Here is a 20,620-nt window from a genome sequence, read left to right on the forward strand (position 1 = left end):
GAGAGATGAACAGGCAGAACACAAGAGGTGTTTCAGGGCAGAGGAAGTAGTCTGTGGATCATATTAGTATGTCATTATACATTTCTCCCTACAGTGTACATAGCAAGAGTGGTTCCTAACGTAAATTATGAACTTTGGGTGCTTATGATACATCAATATACGTTCATCCTTGGTAAAAAGTGTACCATTCTTAGGAATGATGTTGATCATGGTGGGGGGCTGGGCGTGTGTAGAGGCAAGGGGCATACAGGACATCTCTGTGCATTCCTCTCAATTTTGTTATAAACCTCAAACTGTTCTAAAAAATTATTAAACAAAAACGTAACTAAACCCCCAAAACCATATTCATCTTTGCTGGTAGGCCTGAAGTTAACGAAGAGGTGGACTGACATGTTGGAACACAGAATTTGGCTCATTGCCTAGATTTTCTTCCTGTGAAGGAAGTGGCAATTCAGTGTCCAAATGTCAGAGGTCTCATTTTGCCTGAGCAGGAGGGATTCCCTGCTGACCTCAGGTATTTGGCAGCCGGTCAGCTAGTTCAAATCTATGAATCTTCTATTAATGTGTCTTTTCAAACCACCCAAGAATCCACTGGAGGATATGGTAAGAGATGACAAGATTATAATCAACAGGCTGAATTTAGGATTACTTTTGCTGATTAAGTGAATTTGGGTTTTTTTGCCTGAAACAGATGAAAAAAACCCTGAAAATGTCATTTTCTGACCCTTCACTTCTCTTATCATCCACAGTTTGGAAGCCAAGTAATTTAATGAGGTTTGGTAATCTCCCTCCTAACTTTGTTATGCGCACAGCTCTAAGTTTAAACACATGCTTTATACATCCATGCTTCATGTGTCTGTGACTTTTAAGTTTGTCTGAAATTGCCTCCTGGAATGAAAATCTTTTTATACGGTTGTTACCAAAATGAACAAAATCTGCATTGAAATTATTAGAGCCATTTGAACAAGCCAAAGTAAGGCAGTTTTATCGTATTTCCCCCATTTAGGAGGATAACTTCAACTCTTACCCATCTCTGATAAAGAATGTGTTCAAAACTGTGTATATTTTAGGGGCGCCTGGGTGGCTCAGTCCATTAAGCGTCTGCCTTTGGCTTTGGGTCGTGATCTCAGGGTCTTGGGATCAAGCCTCGCATCGGGCTCCCTGCTCATCGGGAAGCCTGCTCCTCCCTCTCCCTCTCCAGCTCCCCCAACTCGTGCTTGCTTGCACTCTCTCTCAGGTGAGTAAGTAAAATCTTAAAAAAAAAAAAAAAAAAAAGAAAGAAAAAGAAAAATCCTGTGTATATTTTAAATTACATTATTTTGAAAAGAACTTTATTTGCTTCATACAACAGTAAAAATTAATGTATTACACATTAACATAGTATATATCACCATGATATATAATTAATAAAATGTTGCCTACCAAAAATAGTTTTGCCACTGTTAAAAATAAACACATAAAAGTGTTTTTTTGTTTTGTTTTGTTTTTAAGCTGTACATTTTCTCCAAAAGAAGAAATTTCTAGCTTTTACTTGGGGGATAGGGGAGTACATCTGAAAAAAATGATTCCATCTAAGAAGTTTTTCTCATAGGAGAAATGTGGGATTCAGTGTGTCATTCGTATTTTCTTCTTTTTTCTCTTCTGTTTTTCTGACATTTCTACCATTTTCCTCTTCTTGGCTGACACCGGAGTATCTGCTTTCATTGGCTTATTACTGTCACCAGTTAAACCACATTTCTTTGAGTCAGGTATGGACTGCCTTTCTTCTTCCTGCACGACATCGCTGGCTTCCTTTTTGTTGATTTTGGACTGTTTTTTACTTACTAAAACACAAGAGACAGAACATTTAAAGACCACTTTTCCCCTCTTCAAATAAATAAGGTTGACAATAAAGTAAAGTTACCTGGATCTCCTCCATTTCAACAATTCAAGAGCTAGCAAATTTTCTAAAAATGTTGACTTTCACTTACCAGGAGAAGGCTCTGCAGCTGAAGGAAGGCTTTTTTGTGTGTCTGTCATTCTGTCTAGCCACACTCCAAGACATGTTAGCCTGGCATTAGTTTTTACTTCACAGAGTAAAGATGGGGGAACTTTCTAAAACAGAAGAAAAATTCACGATAATATAGGGGAATTTTCAAGAATTTCTTTTTCCTTTAACAAGTGAACTTTCATTTTCTTAAGATTTTATTTTTTTTAAGTAACCTCTACACCCAATGTGGGGCTTGAACTTACAACCCCAAGATCAAAAGTTGCATACTTTTCTGAGCCAGCCAGTCAGAATTTTAAGTTTTTTATTTAAAAGTTATAGTATTTTCTTGAGAATAAAACACGCTGCTTAGAAGAAATCTATTATCTTGATTCACATTTGTTTTGGCTGTGTCCTTCACAGAGCATGTTTCTGACTATTCAGAAACTGTAAATTCATTAAGGAAAAGGACCAAGTCTTGTTCATTTCTAGGTTTTAATGGAGAACCCTGCACAGACACGCAACAAACCACATTCACAGAATGTGTTTATAGGACAATCAAAAATAATAAACCAAGGGGATCTGTAAGAGTGGACTACTAAAGGGAATTTAATTTTCCAATTATCTAGTCAAAACTATTGTTAGTTCCATTATCAATCAGTAATTTTCAAATTTTTAGTAATGGCAGTATTTTTAACTAAAAAAATCTTACAGAGAATATCGATATACAAACAAAAGAGAAAAAAGTAGCACTTCTCTGCCTGTAAAAGCAGGAGTTCTGGTACCCCGCCAGCTCAGACTCACCAACACTAACTGCCCAGGTAGCTCTCAAAGCCCAACTTTAAAACTATGACTATCAAACATGCATGGAAGAGACTAAGTTTCTTTAAAGATTTCTGCCCTGAAAATTATTCTGCCTCCCTTAATTCAAAGCAACCCTGATAGTAAGACTTGCATTAAAGTGCATTTATACTGATTTATACTGTGTTAAGACACTGACCTTATCCTGCTTAAGCTTCCACATTTTGATGAAACCATCACTCGAGGCTGTAACAATAACATGATGCTCTGGAACTTCAAAACTGAACATGTCTTTTACCCTAGAATAGAAATATGAACACCATAAAGGCTCCTTTCTCCCAGATAGTTTGATATTGTCATAAAGCTTCTATGCACGTCTCTTGATTTTTCAGTGTTTCAAGTGCTTCCAAACTGCATAAGGAACAGGACTAAAATCTAACTATGTTTCACATTCCCATGAGTCAGTAAGTCCTTTTCAGGGTCCAAATTCCAAGATAAAATGGACTGTCAACCACTATCACTGCTGCTGTTCAACATAGTACTAGATGTCCTAGCCTCAGCAATCAGAAAACAAAAAGAAATAAAGGCATCCAAATTGGCAAAGAAATCAAATTCTCACTCTTCGCAGAGGACATGATACTCTATGTGGAAAACCCAAGACTCCACCCCAAATCTCCAGAACGCATACAGAAATTCAGCAAAGTGGCAGGATATAAAATCAATGCGCAGAAATCAGTTGCATTCCTATACACTAACAATGAGACAGAAAAAAGAAACTAGGGAGCCAATCCCATTTCCAATTGCACCCAAAGCCATAAGACAACTAGGGATGAACCTAACCAAAGAGGCAAAGGATCTGTCCTCAGAAAACTAATGGAAAGAAATAAAGGAAGACAAAGAAATAGAAAAATGTTCCATGCTCATGGACTGGTACAACAAAACGTTACTAAAACATCTATGCAACCTAGAGGCACCTCGGTGGCTCAGTCGGTTAAGTGTCTGCCTTCAGCTCAGGTCATGACCCAGGGTCCTGAGATCGAGCCCCACATTGGGCTCCTTGCTCTGCAGGGAGCCTGCTTCTCCCTCTCCCTCTGCCTACTGTTTCCCCTGCTTGTGAGCACTCTGTCAAAGTAAAATCTTCAACAACAACAAAACTCTATGCTACATAGAGCAATCTATACATTCAGTGCAATCCCTACCAAAATACCATCAGCATTTTTCACAGAGCTGGAATAATCCTAAAATGTGTATGGAACCAGAAAAGACTTCAACTAGCCAAAGGAATGTTGAAAAAGAAAACCAAAGCTGGTACCATCACAATTCTGGACTTAAAGCTCTATTACAAAGCTGTCATCATCAAGACTATATGGTACTCCCATAAAAATAGACATACAGATCAATGGAATACAACAGAAAACACCGAACTGGACCCTCAACTCTATGGTCAACTAATCTTTGACAAAGCAGGAAAGAATATCAATGGAAAAAAATTTCTTCAACAAATGGTGTTGGGAAAACTGAACAGTCACATGAAAAATAAAACTGGACCATTTCCTTAACACCATACACAAAAATAGACTCAAAATGGATGGAAGACCTAAATATGAGAAAGGAATCCATAAAATCCTAGAGGAGAACACAGACAGCAACCTCTTCGACCTTGACTGCAGCAACTTCTTACTAGATAGGTCTTCAAAGGCAAGGGAAACAAAGGCAAAAATGAACTATTGGGACTTCATCAAGATCAAAAGCTTTAGCACAGCAAAGGAAATAGTCAACAAAACCAAAAGACAACAGACAGAATGGAAAAGATATTTGTAAATGACAAATCACATAAAGGGCTAGTATCCAAATCTACTAGGAACATATCAAACTCAACACCAAGGAACAAATAATCCAATCAAGAAATGGGCAGAAGACCTGAACAGACATTTCTCCGAAGACTTCCAAACGGCCAACTGACGCATGAAGAAATGCTTCACATCACTTGTCACCAGGGAAATACAAATCAAAACCACAATGCAGTACCACCTCAAACCAGTCAGAATCGCTAAAATTAACAAGTCAGGAAATGACAGACGTGGGAATACAAGCTGGTGCAGCTACTCTGGAAAACATTATGGAGGTTCCTCAAAAAGCTGAAAACAGAGCTACCCTACAATCCAGCAATTGCACTACTGGGTATTTAACCCAAAGATACAAACGTAGTGATCTGAAGGGGCACGTGCACCCCAATGTTTATAGCAGCAATGTCCACAACAGCCAAACTATGGAAAAAGCCCAGATGTCCATCCACAGATGAATGGATAAAGAACACGTGGTATAGAGTACACAGCCATTACAAAAAAAAAAAAAAAAAAAAAAACAATGAAATCTCATCATTTGCAATGACATGGCTAGAACTAGATGATATTATGGTAAGCAAAATAAACCAATCAGAGAAAGACAATTATGATATGATCTCACTCATATGTGGAATTTAAGAAACAAAACAGGATTATAGGGGAAAAGAGGAAAAAATAAAACAAGATGAACCAGAGGAGAAGACAAACCATAAGAGACTCCTATGCATAGGAAACAAATGGGGTAACTAGGTAATGGACATTAAGGAGGACATGTGATGTAATGAGCGCTGGGTATTATATAAGACTGATGAATCACAGGCCTGTACCTCTGAAACCAATAACACATTGTATGTTAATTAATTGAATTTAAATTTTAAAAATGTTTAAAAAGGAGTCAACGGGATGATCATAACTATAATTATGTTATCATAAAGGAAATAAAGATATTTAAGTCCCTAACCTCAAGAGTCTCCAAGTTCAGGATGAAGAGACAAGTAGGACAAGAGAGATAAACATGGCTTCCTCTTACATAGCCATTTATTTCACCTCCAGTGCCACCAACCCTCATTCAAGCTACTGCCATTGTTTTTCTGGACCACCGGGCAGCCTAACTGGCTAAAATCATGAATCAAATCATGTTTAAAATCCCAGGTTTAAAATCCTACAAAACTAGGATCCTTTTAAAAATAACACAGGGCGGGGCGCCTGGGTGGCTCAGTCGTTAAGCCTCTGCCTTGTGCTCAGGTCATGATCCCAGGGTCCTGGGATCAAGCCCTGCATTGGGCTCCCTGCTCGGCAGGAAGCCTGCTTCTCCCTCTCCCACTCCCCCTGCTTGTGTTCCCTCTCTCACTGTGTCTCTGTCAAATAAATAAAATCTTTTAAAAAACAAACAAACAAAAAACACAGGAAGGAGGAAGGGGCATATATAAAAAGCAAGTCTGGCCATAAACGGACAACTGCTAAAGCTGGGTGGTGGGTCTACGGGGGGTCGCTTCCTTAAACTGGTCTGTCTGCCTTTCAATTTTTCCACAGTGAGAAATAAAACAAATTCTACAAAGGCCTTTGGTATAAAATCTAAACTCCTCACCCGTTTACAAGGCCTTGCAGCGTTTGGCTCATTCTGATCTAGTCACAAAGCTCTTTCATCTGTTGCTAAGATACACCCAGCTCTTTCCTCCCTGGGGCGCACTAAGCCTTTGGTTCTCTCCTCCCTTGGGAAACAGCTCTCTTCATCTGTGAAGTCCTACCCTCTCCCTTCCCCTTGATCATACAAATTACTGCTATTATTCTTAAGGCACACCTTTCTGTTTCCTTCCTGTTATAATTATCTGCTTACTTGTTTATCATCTGCTGCTCCACTACAAGAAACACAAATACAAGCCCTTCTCTTTTTTGTTCATCATTTAAAAACTTAGTTCAGCTCTAAACGGATGCTCAAGAATACCTGTTAAATGAGTGGACGGAGGGTTACCTTAAGTGTTCTAGTCTTAACAGTACATTTGAAATGGCCTTGAACGAACACTTCCCAATGCAGGGAAAAACCAGGGCCTGTACACTGGCTGTAGTATTCAGAGTATTCAAAAAGAGTTATTTAGAAAATAAAAACTAGAACTTTTTTAAGACACAGAAGAACACACAAATGAAACATATTACAGTATAACTGCACGTTATCACCTTTTCTAAAACAGTAGAAAAAGCAGAGGCAGACAGAACTGGGTTTGGGTCCCAGGTCCCTCACCCAACAGTGGGGCAATCTTGGCCAAGCCACTTAGCTGTTTACTCTGAGAATCAGTGTCTCCCCCTAGAAATACAGTGAGCAGTAACAGGTTAAGAAAGACAAGCACACAGCAGAGAGTCTGCTTCCTCCTATCTCTCTCTGCCTGCTTCTCTGCCTACTTGTGATCTCTGTCAAATAAATAAATAAAATCTTAAAAAAAAAAAAAAAGACCAGCACAAAACAGAAGTCAGTACTGTCATATATTTCTCCTGTGGGAAAAACGACTAGTGTACAAAGGGGGAAGAAGTGGACAAGGGGAATAGAATAAAAGGACAAGAGAGGTCCTGGCAAAGCTCGACTGCTTGATTTCTTTGTTCCTCTTCAGATTTGGTTGATTTCAGGCCCCAAGTTTAATAATATTAGTGGGAAAAGATCTTGTGCGATCACTAGTCCTGGTGCCAACTTCCCCACTTTTGCATTACTTAATGCCAAGAAGACATTTCCACCATCCTCTCACACACCAGAAATGTATATATATAGAAAGTCTATCTCCATATTTGTTCATGAGAAAACATGTACCCTGCTTTATGAAACCACTACATATGTAACATTTATTGAAGACTCTACACATATATACACACAGAAACTGGCAAAAAAATACCTGTTTTCGTGAGCTTTAAACTCACAGAGGCACATTAGTGAATCACAGTCAAAAAACCTTATGACTTCTTCATCTCCAGCCACTGCAAGGACAGACTCCTAGCAGAGAAAAAGAATATCCAGAATGTCATCCCCAATTCCAAGCATCACCACAGACACTAAGATTCCACCACTGATTTCTGATCACTTACTGAAAGAAACGTAACAGAAGATATTCTCTTTTCATTTGTGATGGTGCCACTAACAGACGCAGTGTCAAGCTGATAGACATCTATTTTATTTAGTATGACGACTATGTATTTCTCTCCTCTTGGGGACCATTCCACTATGTGAGCATCTGTAAGTTAAAAACACAAAGCTTTTTGATTTCATAAACAAAAAATGAAATGATCGGAGTAGTAATAAAAAGAGCAAATAGTTGCACTGTGCATTTTCCCATCCAATATCCAATTTAACCTTCACAATGAACTTCTGTATATATTTTGCAAGTTAAGTTTTAGAAAATGAACTGGAGTCAAAAGAATCATTGTCATAGAACTAGTAGGTGACAGTCATGACAAGAATTCCATCTACAATGGGAAAGGAATGGGGGGTGGGCGCGCCTGGGTGGCTTAGTTGGTTAAGCATCTGCCTTTAGCCCAGGTCATGATCTGGGGGGTCCTGGGATCGAGTCCCATATTGGGCTCCCTGATCAGTGGGGAGCCTGCTTCCCCCGCTCCCTCTGCCTGCCACTCCTCCTGCTTGTGCTCTCTCGAATAAATACATACTCTTAAAATGGGAAAAGAAAATAACCTAAAGCATTGCCCTAGGAGATAACCACCATCATGAAGGGATATAAAGGTATATATGTAAAGTATATATTATCATATTCTATGAAGTTATAAAAAACATTCCAAATTAAAGTACTCACTTTGTTTTATATTTTTTATGAATGCTGATCTGCCTTCCACAAGATTCCACGTTCTGCAAAAAAGGAAGCTCACTTATGGCATGATCACTTTTACTAGGTGTAAAGGAAACATAATGAAGACCTACTCAAACGACAATGTACTACATAGCTAGTTAGAATGATCGTGTTTCTTACTGCAACACTGAAATATATACTATCAAGCAAGATTAACTCATCCATTCCTAGACCCCTGTCATATATTTAAAATGTTTAATATATTTTCCCAAATATTTCACCTAAAACATTTGTTTTTAGGACCCCCATCCTCTTCATTTCACAGCTTGCAATGACTGGAATGTACAGTGTACATGTGAACACGGAGATTGTCATTTTTTCTCTACCATTGTGAAAAGGTTCACTAGCTTTGCACCTTTTCTTGTACTGCATTACCTTTCAATAGCTGAGAGCCATGAGATGAGACAAAAAAATGAATCTAATTATTGGACTAAAATATACCCTGATGGTAGCTTCCTGTTGCCCCTGGACAACAAAGACCACAACTTAGAAAAGATGCTCTCGGCATTAATGACTTACCTTAACGTCTTATCAGTACCCACAGACAGGGCCAACTTGCCAGATGGGTGAATAGAAAGGAAGGTCACATGTCCTCTAAAAGGAAACCAACAGTTAGTCCCCAACATGACTGGCTCCTAGAGACCACCAATGGGAAAGGGCCAGACTCACTTGTGAGCTTTAATGGACTTTAGGCACTCCCACTTCTTTGCATCCCACACACAAATGAGTCCATCTTCTCCCCCACTGATTAAGTGCCTGTTGCCAAAGAATTTCAGGCAAGTTATTGTGCCTGTGGAAAAACCAAGAAAGGCAAACTTAATAGTCATTTTGAATGCAAACTCCATTTCCGGTTTGAAAATAAGTAAACATCTAATGTCTTAGTATTACTGAAATATACCTTAAAGTCTTAGGTGAAGAGATCCATTTTTTTTTTTTTTTAATATATAAGAACATAAAGTTTCAAGGCTATGCAAATATATTCAGCAGAATTTCTCTAGTTGTAGACATAGCAAATCAGTTCACTTTCTGGCTCTGTATCTCCACAATCATAAATTTAGGAGATGGCTGGTGAGGACTATTTGATCAGAAGTAAAAAAATAACAACTAGTAAACCAGCTAATCTGGGGGAAAAACCAAGATGTACAACCATATGACTTATACTTTTGAAACAGTGAGTTAGTGACCTAATCATCCACAGTCCAATTACTATCCCTCCAGACCTGCTTTTGATTTGTACATAGTTCTCATTCACTGTCATAAGAATTTATTAGAGGGGTGCTGGCTGGCTCAGTTGGTAGAGCATATGACTCTTGATCTCGGGGTTCTGAGTTTGAGCCCCACGTTGGGTGTAGAGATTAGTTAAAAATTTTTTTAAATTTTAATTAAAAAAAATTTTTAATCTTTAAAAAAGAATTTACTAGAACCATTTTATAAGTTGTTCCACTATTCAACTATGCCCTCTGTAATCTCCCTTCTGTGGTTCACAAAGTTTCCTTTATCTTTTCAACTTCACAACACACTCCATTCCCCTCTGCCCAGACTAAAGCCTGCATCTCCCATGAATTTCTCCTACAGCTCTTGAAACTGGAAGACATACGTATTCACTGTCCTCAAATATTAACCTCGCTGTAAGGATGAGGTGATAGAAGAAGCCAGCATTCTTTTAACTCCCCAAAGCAATGCACACCATTATACATCTTTCCTCAAGTCAAATTCCCTATCCTTTGAAGCCTGTCACCCAACTTAACTGCCCTATGGCTCAGTGGTCAACAGACTATTGTCTGTAAGCCACACCTGGCTGGTGGCCTATTTTCATAAATGCAGTTTTACTGAACACAGATTCACTTGTTCAGTTCCAAAATGTGTATGGCTGTTTTTACACTGCAAAAGCAGAGCCAAATAAAACCGAAAACACAGACACAAAGCCTAAATATTTACTTTTTTGTCCTTTTCAGAATAAGGGTATGAACCCTGGTATGGTCACTGTTGTTCATCTGCCACATCCTACTCAAACCTTTATGTTGTCCTTTATATTGAAAGAGTCAAAGATCTCTGATGAATAATTTTGCACCCCTCCACCTCAAAAAGCACTAATAATATATGGGGTTACATACAACTTTATCAGAGCGTGAGTCTTTAGCCATCTTTGCCCCTGTTTTCCTCTTTCCTATTATCCTATTTCCCACTTTGGAAAAGAGCTGTTCTATTACCAACTATTAGAAAAACAGGAGTTGGGGGCGCCTGGGGAGCTCAGTTGGTTAAGCATCTGCCTTTGGCTGAGGTCACGATCTCAGGATCCTGGGATGGAGCCCCACACTGGGTTCCCCTCCCAAGGGGGAGTCTGCTTCTCCCTTTCCCTCTGCCTTTCCCCCACCTCATGTGCTAATAAATAAAGAAAAATCTTTTAAAAATCCAAACAAACAGGATTTACGCGAGGAATGAAAGAAATCAGGAACCATACTTCATCCCCATCCAAACTCCTTCTCAGTCACTCCTTTTCCTGTTGGGGAACACCTGATCCAGTGGCTTTAGGCAGACCAGACTTATTTTACTTATTTCCTCCATGCCCAAGGAACAGAAAAACTTTCTTGTGTGAACTGGGATCAGGAGACAGAATGGAAAAGGAACATACGTTGAATTCACTCAAAGCCTAGCTTCTGTTGAAAAGGAGAATTCAAGTGCCTGGGTGGCTCAGTGGGTTAAGTCTCTGCCTTCAGCTCAGGTTATGATCTCAGGGTCCCACATCGGGCTCTCTGCTCAGCAGGGAGCCTGCTCCCTGCTCTCTCTCTCTGCCTGCCTCTCTGCCTACTTGTGATCTGTCTCTCTCTGTCAAATAAAAAGAAAAAAAAAATCTTCAAAAAGGAGAATGCTTGTCAAAGTAGCAAAGGCCCTAAAAAAGACACTGACCACTCCAAATATACTGCTACAACCAATGCGTGGTGGCCTCATCTGCCTTTAATTGCGGGAAACCAACATCCTTAGCAGAATATCCCTAGGAAAATATAATAAAAACATCATAATGTTCAATACTGGGGGAAAAAAAAACAAAAAACAAACACACACACCTACCACCATGCTGGACAACTTCACCATAGCTGTGGAAAACCCAGGCATGACTTGAACTTGAGAATCACCAATACTGACCTCCTCAACTCTAGTGGCTTTGCCTCCTCTCTGGTTTCGTGTCTCATGTCTTATACCCCAGACAGAGTTACCACCTAGACCTGCTCCACACTGCAACTCCTGAGCCTCATCCCTGCCTACAACCTCACCACTTGGCAGCCCATTCATGGCCCCCTTCAGTCACAGACCATTTCTTCCTTTATTTCAGAGATCTGCAGACTCTTGACACCCCATTTTCTCTAGGCCAACAAACTCTTCTTTCACCAAAATCCTGAATTCCTTTGTATATCAATCTACCTACTGCACACACTTAGTAGCTTTCCGCTCCCTATCAAAATGCCTGAGGTTCCTGCAAATAAATGTTACTCGATCCAGAGCCTCCAGCTTCAATCAGGAAGACTCTTCTCAGTCTTTTGCTTGTTCGTGGCAGCATGTCTCTCACATCCTGGGAGCCAACACTTTCCTCAAGACCGCACAGCCCCTCCCTCCCACTCAATCCCTAACCTCTTCTTCTCAAGGACCACCCAGGACCAGGGCAGTCTACTTCTCCAGTCACCCCACCCTCTGTTTTAACCTTCTCATAATATCGACTTGCTTACAGTTCCCCAGGTACACAGCGGTTAAAAACATGGGCTCTAGACCTAGTGTGAGTTCTTGTTCCCTTGTTTTATAACCATGGGCAAGTAAAGTTAACATCCTTGAATCTCGGTTTTCTCTTCTATGAACAGAAGGTACAACTGTAGCTTCTTGACGCATTGCTGGGCACGTGATACTCTCTCAGTAAAGTCAGCTATGAACATGAGGCTGCTCCCATGCTCCTCATGCTTCTGCTCTGTCTGGAACACCCTTTCTCCTGCCTGGCTAACTGGTACTTCTCTTTTAAGACAATTCAGTCAGATGTCATTTTGGGGAAGTTTTCAGTGAAAAGTCGCATCCTCCCACTTCCCCCCAGTGTGAGTGAAGTGCCTCCCCTCTGTCTCCCAATATGGACTGTGAGAATTTAAGGATTAAAAAAAAAAACACATTTTTCTCATTTCTGTATTTCCTAGCACAGAACCTGCTACAAAATAGACACCTAATGAGTTCCTTAACTGAAGTCAAATTGTAAAGTAATGATACCTCAACATAATTAGAGGATATAATTTTCTCACCATTGTGATGCACCAGAGCCCCATGGTCTATCTTCTTCTTCATGTCATATATGTGAATTGTTTCATCTTTGCTCCCAGTGACTACAAAACGACTATTTACAGCCACCGCTGACAAGGAGGCAGTGTGGGCATGGTGAGTGAAGTCAGCCGCAGAAGTCCATTTTTGCTGGAGAGTTAAATACACAATGTTACAATCGTATCATAGTTCTCTAGAAACATGTAAGTGGTTCCACAATTCATGAAAACTACCAGTAGATACTTATAACAGGGAAAAAATTATGCAATGATAGCAGATTAAAAAAAACAAAGAACCTGAGAAATAAAGCAGGCAGCAAAGAAATGAGAGGGCAATGCTGGGTATCATGACTCCAAAGCAATTATGGAGACCAGACTACTTTAAGGCCCTACCCAAATCCTTAACTGCTTATATATTTACTTATATGCGAGACTTGCATACCATTCATTTGTTCAGATAGTAAATGACTACTGTGTGCTTGGCATCATTGTAGACAGTTGATACAGAGCAGTGAAGAAAAGAAAGTCCTTATTCTAATAGAACTGCCATCCCGGTGGGAGAGACAAACAGTAAACAAATATGATGTCGCATGCAGATGAGAGTATAATGACAAGTCTTATAAAGAAAAATAAACAGGATAAAGAGTATGTTTCCTTCCATTAGTACCAATATAAGTGATTAGAATGACCAATGATTAGGTCTCAAGGAATCTATGCTTATTGATATGCAACTTCTGGATTGAATAAGTGAGACTGGTTGAGTGCAAAGAATGACTGACAGCTGAGTGCATATACACACTTCAAATTGAAGGAGATGCATCAAAAGTATTAACAAAGCAAACCAAGGAAGAAAAAAACCCATCAGACCCCTCTAAACACACTTAAGAAGGGTTACTGCAAAGTAATTTCTAAAGAACTACAGCAATGTCTGTTGCTTCCATCAGCCAGGATCAAGGGAGTCTCCTTGAGTAACAGCACAATATTCCTGTGCGGCTGCTACAGCCACAAATCAAAAATAACCTTTGCTTGTGCATATTATAGAAGGAATGTTGATTATCTGAGCTATTGTCTGTCTAGGTTTAGCAGCAGTAGTGGACAGTGTAAGAGCTTTGTGTTTCAGAGACACCTGGACTTGAGTCCCAGGTCTCCTGATTATTAGCTGTGTGGCCTTGAGCAGGTCACACAATAGATCTCAACTTCAGGTTCCTCATCTATAAAACAGGGATACCTCAGGAGGTTGCTGTGCGGAAACAACGGAGCAACTTTTTTACAATGAGTAACACAATAGCATCATCTTTAAGCACACAAGAGATGTCACCTTTCAGCCAAAAGCAGCTTAATAACCAGGTAGAAACAAAATAAACAAAAGTAATTAGTCAAGTTATATACTTCCAGTTTTCTGGTTCATTCAAGACTGACACCTTGACTTCATAAAGAAGTATTGAAAAAATAGATTTCTAAGAGATACTTAGATTTGCTTAGGGAAAAATATTACTGGCTTAAAAGTTAAAAGACTTTATTTCTAGTCCTGGATATGTCCTAACTACTTGTTTCACTAATGACAATTTACTTGACCTTTTTTCCTCACACATCTAGTGAAAATACTTATGTTTTGTTGTCATTTTCTCCATGCGTTTGTCTCCTCTGCTCTTCTCCTTATGTTTGCAAACTGGATCCATTTCTTTGGCTTCTTTGTACCTCCACTGCCAATTAATGGCACCATGGTAAAAGGTCCAAAAGTACTGAATGAATCGGGACACTTTTCTTTCTTTTTATCAATGAAGGGTTTATCCTGACCTGCTCTAATATTTAGTAAAATTCCAAGACAAAACTCAGTAAAAGGGCGAACTGTTCTTCCATTAAGTCCTGAGCCCGTAAAACTGGCTGTCAACTTACGGGAGCGAGGCGTAAATCCATAACCTATGACTCATTGGCCCGTTGGCTGGAATGCCAGCTTCCTTCTTGTACCATGCTCAGAATGTCTACTAAAACCAAGAGACATGATCTCGTTTTAGGAAACGCCTACTCTGTGTTTTAAAAACCAGATTACACATTTGAGTTTGATTCATCCATTAATCCCTAAGAGATCAATGCGTTTACTTACCTCTGATGATGTGCCTACCTCCACCGTGAGGTAACGCGACCAGACTTACCCGCGCACCTTCTTACCTCTCCGGGGTCGCCGCCTGTATCCGGCTCCGGGTGTATAGCGAACCCAAAAAGGACCTGTTCATAGCAACCAGCCACCAGCTCCATTCAGCAGCACACGTGCCTCTTCCAAGAGCCCCGCTCAGCTGAGAGTGACGAAAGCGGATGCCAGAGGCAGTAGGGTCCTTCCTGCGTCGCCGCTCAAATTACGTCACGACCTCAGGCTGCCTTTGGGGCGCCTACCTCCCTGGAAACGGTTTCAGCACTTGAAGATCACGCGGAGCTTCCAAGAGGAGAATAAAGAAGGACGTCACATGAGGAAGTTCTCATGACGAGGAGAAAAAAAGTTAGGGACAAGCAGGCATATCCTAGGTGGCTGCGAGCTAGGCACACCTAAGGGGAGTAGGGCGGGACATCCTCTGCGGAAGCCCCTCATTTCCGTAACGTCACGGAGGGGGCGGGGCCTCTTCCAGTCTGGGCGGGGCTTCTTGCAGTGGCCCGGTGTTCGTGTGGAGGTACTTCACCTGTCGGTTGTGAGACGGAGAACAGGAATTGGGTTTCCTTTTTTCGCCGGAAGCACGAGCGAGCCTTTCTCACGTTCTCTCGAAATAGGGCAAAGAGGGGGCGGCGTTCAGGGTTAGCGGTTTCTAGAGCAGACCGCGAAGTCAGCCCCGGAGCTCCGCTTCATGCGCTTCTGTCTGCCCGTCGGGAAAATCCAACCTTTCGCCCCTTTCCTTCCCGGTGGATTCGCCAGTCAGATTTTGGGATCCCGTTGTCCTACGTTGCCGCACACCCCTGGGAGGGAGGAGGACGCTTTACTTGAAAGGTGTAACGACGGACTGATGGAGGAAGAAGCGCGCAGTCAATCCTACGTGAACGTTCCAGAAGGAAGTCTCCCGTTTCACTTTCCACCACCTCCCGGTTCAGGTGCAAAACCAAACATTCGTGAAACCAAAGACTGCCTTGATTGACGTTTTAGATTTTCATAAAGTGTGGACATTCGGAGTCTGTTAGAAATGGCAGCTTTGCACAAACCTAATGGGAAACAATCTGGCGTCATAATTTGTGTCTTCAGTGCCACAGCAGGTGCATTGACAAGCAGGAGGTTGATGGCATCCGTCAGTGTCAGTTCCTCAACCCCCGTTTAGCGCTGATCTGTAGCACTTTGACCCGCCCCCCCCTTTTTTTTTTCAATAATACTTGTTCTCGGGGAGCCTGGGTAGCTCAGTGGGTTAAATCCTCTGCCTTCGGCTCAGGTCATGGTCCCAGGGTTCTGGATGGAGCCCTGCATGGAGCCCCGCATCTAGCTCTCTGCTCAGCAGGGAGCCTGCTTCCTCCTCTGCCTGCTTCTCAGCCTACTTGTGATCTCTGTCGGTCAAATAAATAAATGCAATCTTAAAAAAAATATATTCTCTGGGATTGTGAATTGCCACTATGTATCTAACTCGGGTTTGTTTTCATTGACTGGTCTGAGTGTTGCAGAAATGATTTTGCGTGCTTTGGGTGCCCTTCAAGCGCAAGGAAGGCCCTGTCTTCTACACACTTTGGCGACTCCACCTGAAAGCCCTCCTCAGGCATTGAAAACGCTGTAGTCTAACTCTCGGTCTTGGAAACGCGTAGCCGTTTACGGTTTTATCTAATGCCTTCACTTTGTGCTAGTTACCTACAAAAAGTCAAGTTATACTACTCTTTATTTTCTGTTGACGCTTCTTGACTTTCCATTGGAGAACCGGTCAAGTCAAAGAGTGAATTGCTGCAGTGCGTGTCCCCTGGGCATGCGAGAAAGAATGAGTAAACAGGACATTTTTTTGAAGTCTCATATTTTGTCTTGAAGAATAGGACTTACTGCATTTGACTTCATGATCTATCCATTTATTTTAATGTAAAAGTGATATTCTCTCATCCAAAAAGAAAACAATCTTTGAACAAACCTGTTTCAAGGGGCGCCTGTCTTCGGCTCACATTAGGATCCCAGGGTCCTGGGATGGAGTACAGCGTGTGGGTCCCTGCTCAGTGGGGAGTCTGCTTCTTCTGCCTGCCCGCTCCCCTTGCTTGTGCATGCTCGCATGTGGTGTCTTTCTCTGAGAAATAAATAATGTGTTGTTTTTTTTTTATATTTTCTGTGTTCTTTTGTCTCTGGAAAGCCCCTGGGGCTCTGCCTCTTTACCTCCAGGGAAATCTCAACTACTGTTTGATAAGAATTAGTACTCATTCAGTACATTTTTTTGAAATTAATTTTAGCACTGTAACAGGATAATTAACTATATTCAGCATCTATTACCAGATTGTCACACTTTAACCTGCTTGTCACATTTTAAAGAATACTATGGCTAGAAAAAGTCTTCTGCTCCAACTAGGAATCTTTTAGAATACAGCTGATTCTAGAATGAAAGTCATAGTGTAAAAAACATAATTCAAAGTGCTGCTGTACTTTTTCTTTTTTTAAAGATATTTTTTATTTATTTGACAGAGAGCGATAGAGGGGGGTCACAAGTAGGCAGAGAGGCAGGCAGAGAGAGGGGAGGAAGCAGGCTCCCTGCCAAGCAGAGAGCCCGATGCAGGGCTCGATCCCAGGACCCTGGGATCATGACCTGAGCCGAAGGCAGAGGCTTTAACCCACTGAGCCACCCAGGTGCCCCTTTTTCTATTTTTTTAACTGTTAGAAATTACTGGAACCAGGTACAGAGCTCGGAAGACCTTAAAGAGCATTTATCCAGGTGATCCCCTCCTAAGGGAGTTTATGGATAAGTTTTGGAGGCTTTGAATCCCCTGAAATTATATGCAAAATTGTGTATGTATCTTTTTGGAGGAGAGCACTGATAAAAGTTCATTACATTTTCGGAAGGATTCATCCCTCTACAGTTAAAATGCACTTATCCAGTATGAGGTTATAAATGTGAAATTAGTCTAGAAAAGTAACTTTCAGAACCACACAGCTAAGTAACAGGCCTAGTGCTGCTGCTTCATATATATATATATATATATATATATATATATATTTTTTTTTTTTTTTTTTAAGATTTAATTTTTTGACAGAGGCACAGTGAGAGAGGGAAACAAGCGGTGGGGGAGGGGGAGGGGGAGGCGAGGGAGAAGCAGGCTTCCTGTGGAGCAGGGAGCCCGATGCAGGGCTTGATTATGACCTAAACCAAAGGCAGCCACTTAAAGACTGAGCCACCCAGGTGTCCCAGCTTTTTACATTTCCTTGGGCTCAAACTTGCTCTTTAACAAAGAAGAAAAAAGCAGTTTTTCACTGTCTAAAGAGAAACAATACAGAATTACATACTTGTTGGACTGGATTCAAACTGAGCACACTTCCTGCAAATGTCCTGTTCTCTTTCCAAACGCAGGATGCAAAAAGCCATTTAATCTCATTCTTGGGAAAACTACAGTTGCTAAGAAACAACCAACTGTTAAGAGTTCATTAACTCTAAAGCACCACAGGATTTTTTTTGTTTTGCTTTTAAATTATTGATTGAAAAGCTTTCTACACTTGAGCCACGCATTGATTTATTCATTCATTCAACAGATATTCATTGAGAGCCTGGCTTTATTTGGTTGGCTAAAGGAAAAACAGCCAGTTTGTTTTGGGGGAGGGTGCGGGCAGCGGTTGGTAAGGCGGATATACTGGGCTAAAAGCTGGGTATAGCAGGGGAAAATCAGCTTTGTTAGAAAGATGAGAGTCTAATATTCCTGCTCAATTACCCTCCTTTCTCCCTGTGGCAGGCAGCAAGTGTCAACGTGTAGGACGACAGAGGTGATTGATCTTGCCGGAGGATTTTGGTCTCCTTTGCACATACAGCTAAGGGAAGCTGAGTGCGGGTTATCTCCCCTGGACACTGGCCAAATGGTCTGCCCTGGGATAAATTTGCTTCACCTGCTTCATGGGAATAATGCAGGTGAAATATGAGAAGTCATCATTTGGGGCTTTTAAGAGACGAAAACAATATGAATCCTTCCTTGTCACTGTCATCAACAAAGCCCCTGAATGTTCCATCTTCTCTGGAACTCCGCTCAGGGTCCTCTGTACCCAGCTCCCATCATCATGCTGAGTGATTTCAACATGCAACACTGACCTCCCTTCCTCAGCCTCCTTACCACCTTCTTACCAATGTCTAGCTTCTCCTTTCCTTTCTACAGGAAAGGAAAGAAGCTAGACATAGCTCTACTACAGCTTCATCTCTCACCCATTCAGAGCAAAAATTCTGATTTTTCCTTTTATGAAATACAGCCCTAAAATAAGGAACAGAAAACTCATTAGTTTTACAAAAAGAATCCTTAACTGGTATGTTTTATTTGATGGCCAAGCTGCTATAGGAGTTAGGAACTGTGTTTAACTACATATAGCAACCTAAACAGCTGTGGCTTCAATAAGACATTGATCTCTTGAGAGGAGAAATCTGAGGTAGTGCTGGTACCAAGAGCCCACAGTCATCAGGGACCCAGACCTATTTTCTTTTTCAGATCCTATATTCTTGTGGATGACTTCCTACATGATGTTACCTCATAGGCCAAAATACTTGCAGAGTTTGGGTTCCAGCCATCGTATCTACGATCTCAGCACTCTGCCTGGGGAAAGGGCCAAGAACAAGAGGTCTCTTTCCAGCTAGACAAACCCCCACACAGCTTTCCTCAATCCCCTTATCATCATTCTATTTACATCTTACTAGCTAGACTTTGGCCAGTCAGCGCACGGGCAGTTACCTGTGCAGGGAGAGCTAGGAAATGACTTCTAAGTGAAGCCTACCTCTGTGTCCAAATAAAGTCAGGGCTCTGTTATTAAGGAAGAAAAACTTGAATAGTGGGTGGCCCTAGCAATGTGGCCCCCAGCTATCCATCAATACCATCTCCCAGGCAACATGGGGAGATCTAGAGACACACCCCGGCTTTGTGTAAGGAGGGGTTCAGTAAATAATGGGTGAATGAATGATTTGAATTCACGATGATGATTTTTACATTCTGGGTGAATATAGACTACCTCAAGCACTTTTTAATAAGCTGCTGGGAAATGGCCAGACCCGAAGTCCCTCTATGTGTACTCAAAAGTTACCTTCTTAACATTTTGATGCTTCGTATAGGCTTGCTACTTAGAAAAGCAGAATCTGACTGAGGTCTAATCCACATCTACTAAATTGGGACCTACATTGTAAACACGCCGAAGTAATTCCTACAGCACACTGAAATTTGGGAAGGCATACTTTACTGTGTTTCGTTTTTGTTTTTGTTTTTACTTTACTGTGTTTTTAAAAATAATGCTGAACCACAGAAATATTCTTTAAAATGTTTTTCTTGTACCGGCTTTAAGGGGGTGGGCATGACACGTGTGTGTGTGTGTGTGTGTGTGTGTGTGTGTGTGTGTGTGTGTGTTTTCCTAATACACATTCTTTCCACCGGCTGGTCAGCATAATGATTTCAACCAGTATGGGCTATAAAAAAAAAAAAAGTCCACTAATTGCTGGATCAAATAGTTAGCAGATAGCAGAGCCGAGGAAGGAAACATCAATTTGTGGTTTTTGTCTTAAGGTTTTAGTTATTACAAATGACTAATTATTGTAGGGAGTGGGATGGAAACTTCAGTTGGTCCCTCAAACACACCCTCCTCTCTGTCCCCGCTGCCTTCTGGCTGCCTTCCCGGGGGGGCCAGCAGTTGGAAGAGGGGGTCTAGCCGGATGAAAGCCAGCTCCTTACTTTGTAGAAGTCCCTACCAGGTGACCCCTATGGACGCCTGCC

The 20,620-nt window shown here is 41.2% G+C and overlaps 1 protein-coding gene across 2 annotated transcripts; it reads right to left on the reverse strand.

The window, feature by feature from the left end:
- Positions 1–1,298: 1,298 nt before the first annotated feature.
- On the reverse strand, positions 1,299–15,246 carry PAK1IP1 (PAK1 interacting protein 1). Of its 2 annotated transcripts, none has more exons than XM_047734821.1 (10): positions 14,912–15,246; positions 12,728–12,893; positions 9,123–9,243; positions 8,973–9,047; positions 8,400–8,452; positions 7,681–7,826; positions 7,491–7,588; positions 2,967–3,066; positions 1,975–2,094; positions 1,299–1,824 (listed from the first exon to the last, which is right to left on the reverse strand). In XM_047734821.1, exons 1-10 carry the CDS (start codon positions 14,996–14,998, stop codon positions 1,606–1,608), a joined length of 1,185 nt encoding a protein of 394 aa, XP_047590777.1. In that variant the 5' UTR covers positions 14,999–15,246; the 3' UTR covers positions 1,299–1,605. The 2 variants fall into 2 exon arrangements, with proteins under 2 accessions (XP_047590777.1, XP_047590776.1); XM_047734820.1 differs by having other exon boundaries at positions 1,299–1,823; positions 1,971–2,094; positions 14,912–15,229.
- Between the last annotated feature and the right edge of the window lie 5,374 nt (positions 15,247–20,620).

This window comes from Lutra lutra, chromosome 6 (genome assembly GCF_902655055.1).
Source record: "Lutra lutra chromosome 6, mLutLut1.2, whole genome shotgun sequence".
Classification (NCBI taxonomy): domain Eukaryota; kingdom Metazoa; phylum Chordata; class Mammalia; order Carnivora; family Mustelidae; genus Lutra; species Lutra lutra.

What these genes read in the sequence shown, in the direction of transcription:
- PAK1IP1 (XM_047734820.1), bottom strand. Translation starts at nt 14,998, where the DNA reads ATGGAGCTGGTGGCTGGTTGCTATGAACAGGTCCTTTTTGGGTTCGCT. An exon ending in AAGTCCATTAAAGCTCACAA is followed by an intron (nt 9,048 to 9,122) that starts GTGAGTCTGGCC and finishes GTTTCCTTTTAG; the next exon opens with AGGACATGTGACCTTCCTTT. An exon ending in CATAAAAAATATAAAACAAA is followed by an intron (nt 7,827 to 8,399) that starts GTGAGTACTTTA and finishes TTTAACTTACAG; the next exon opens with ATGCTCACATAGTGGAATGG.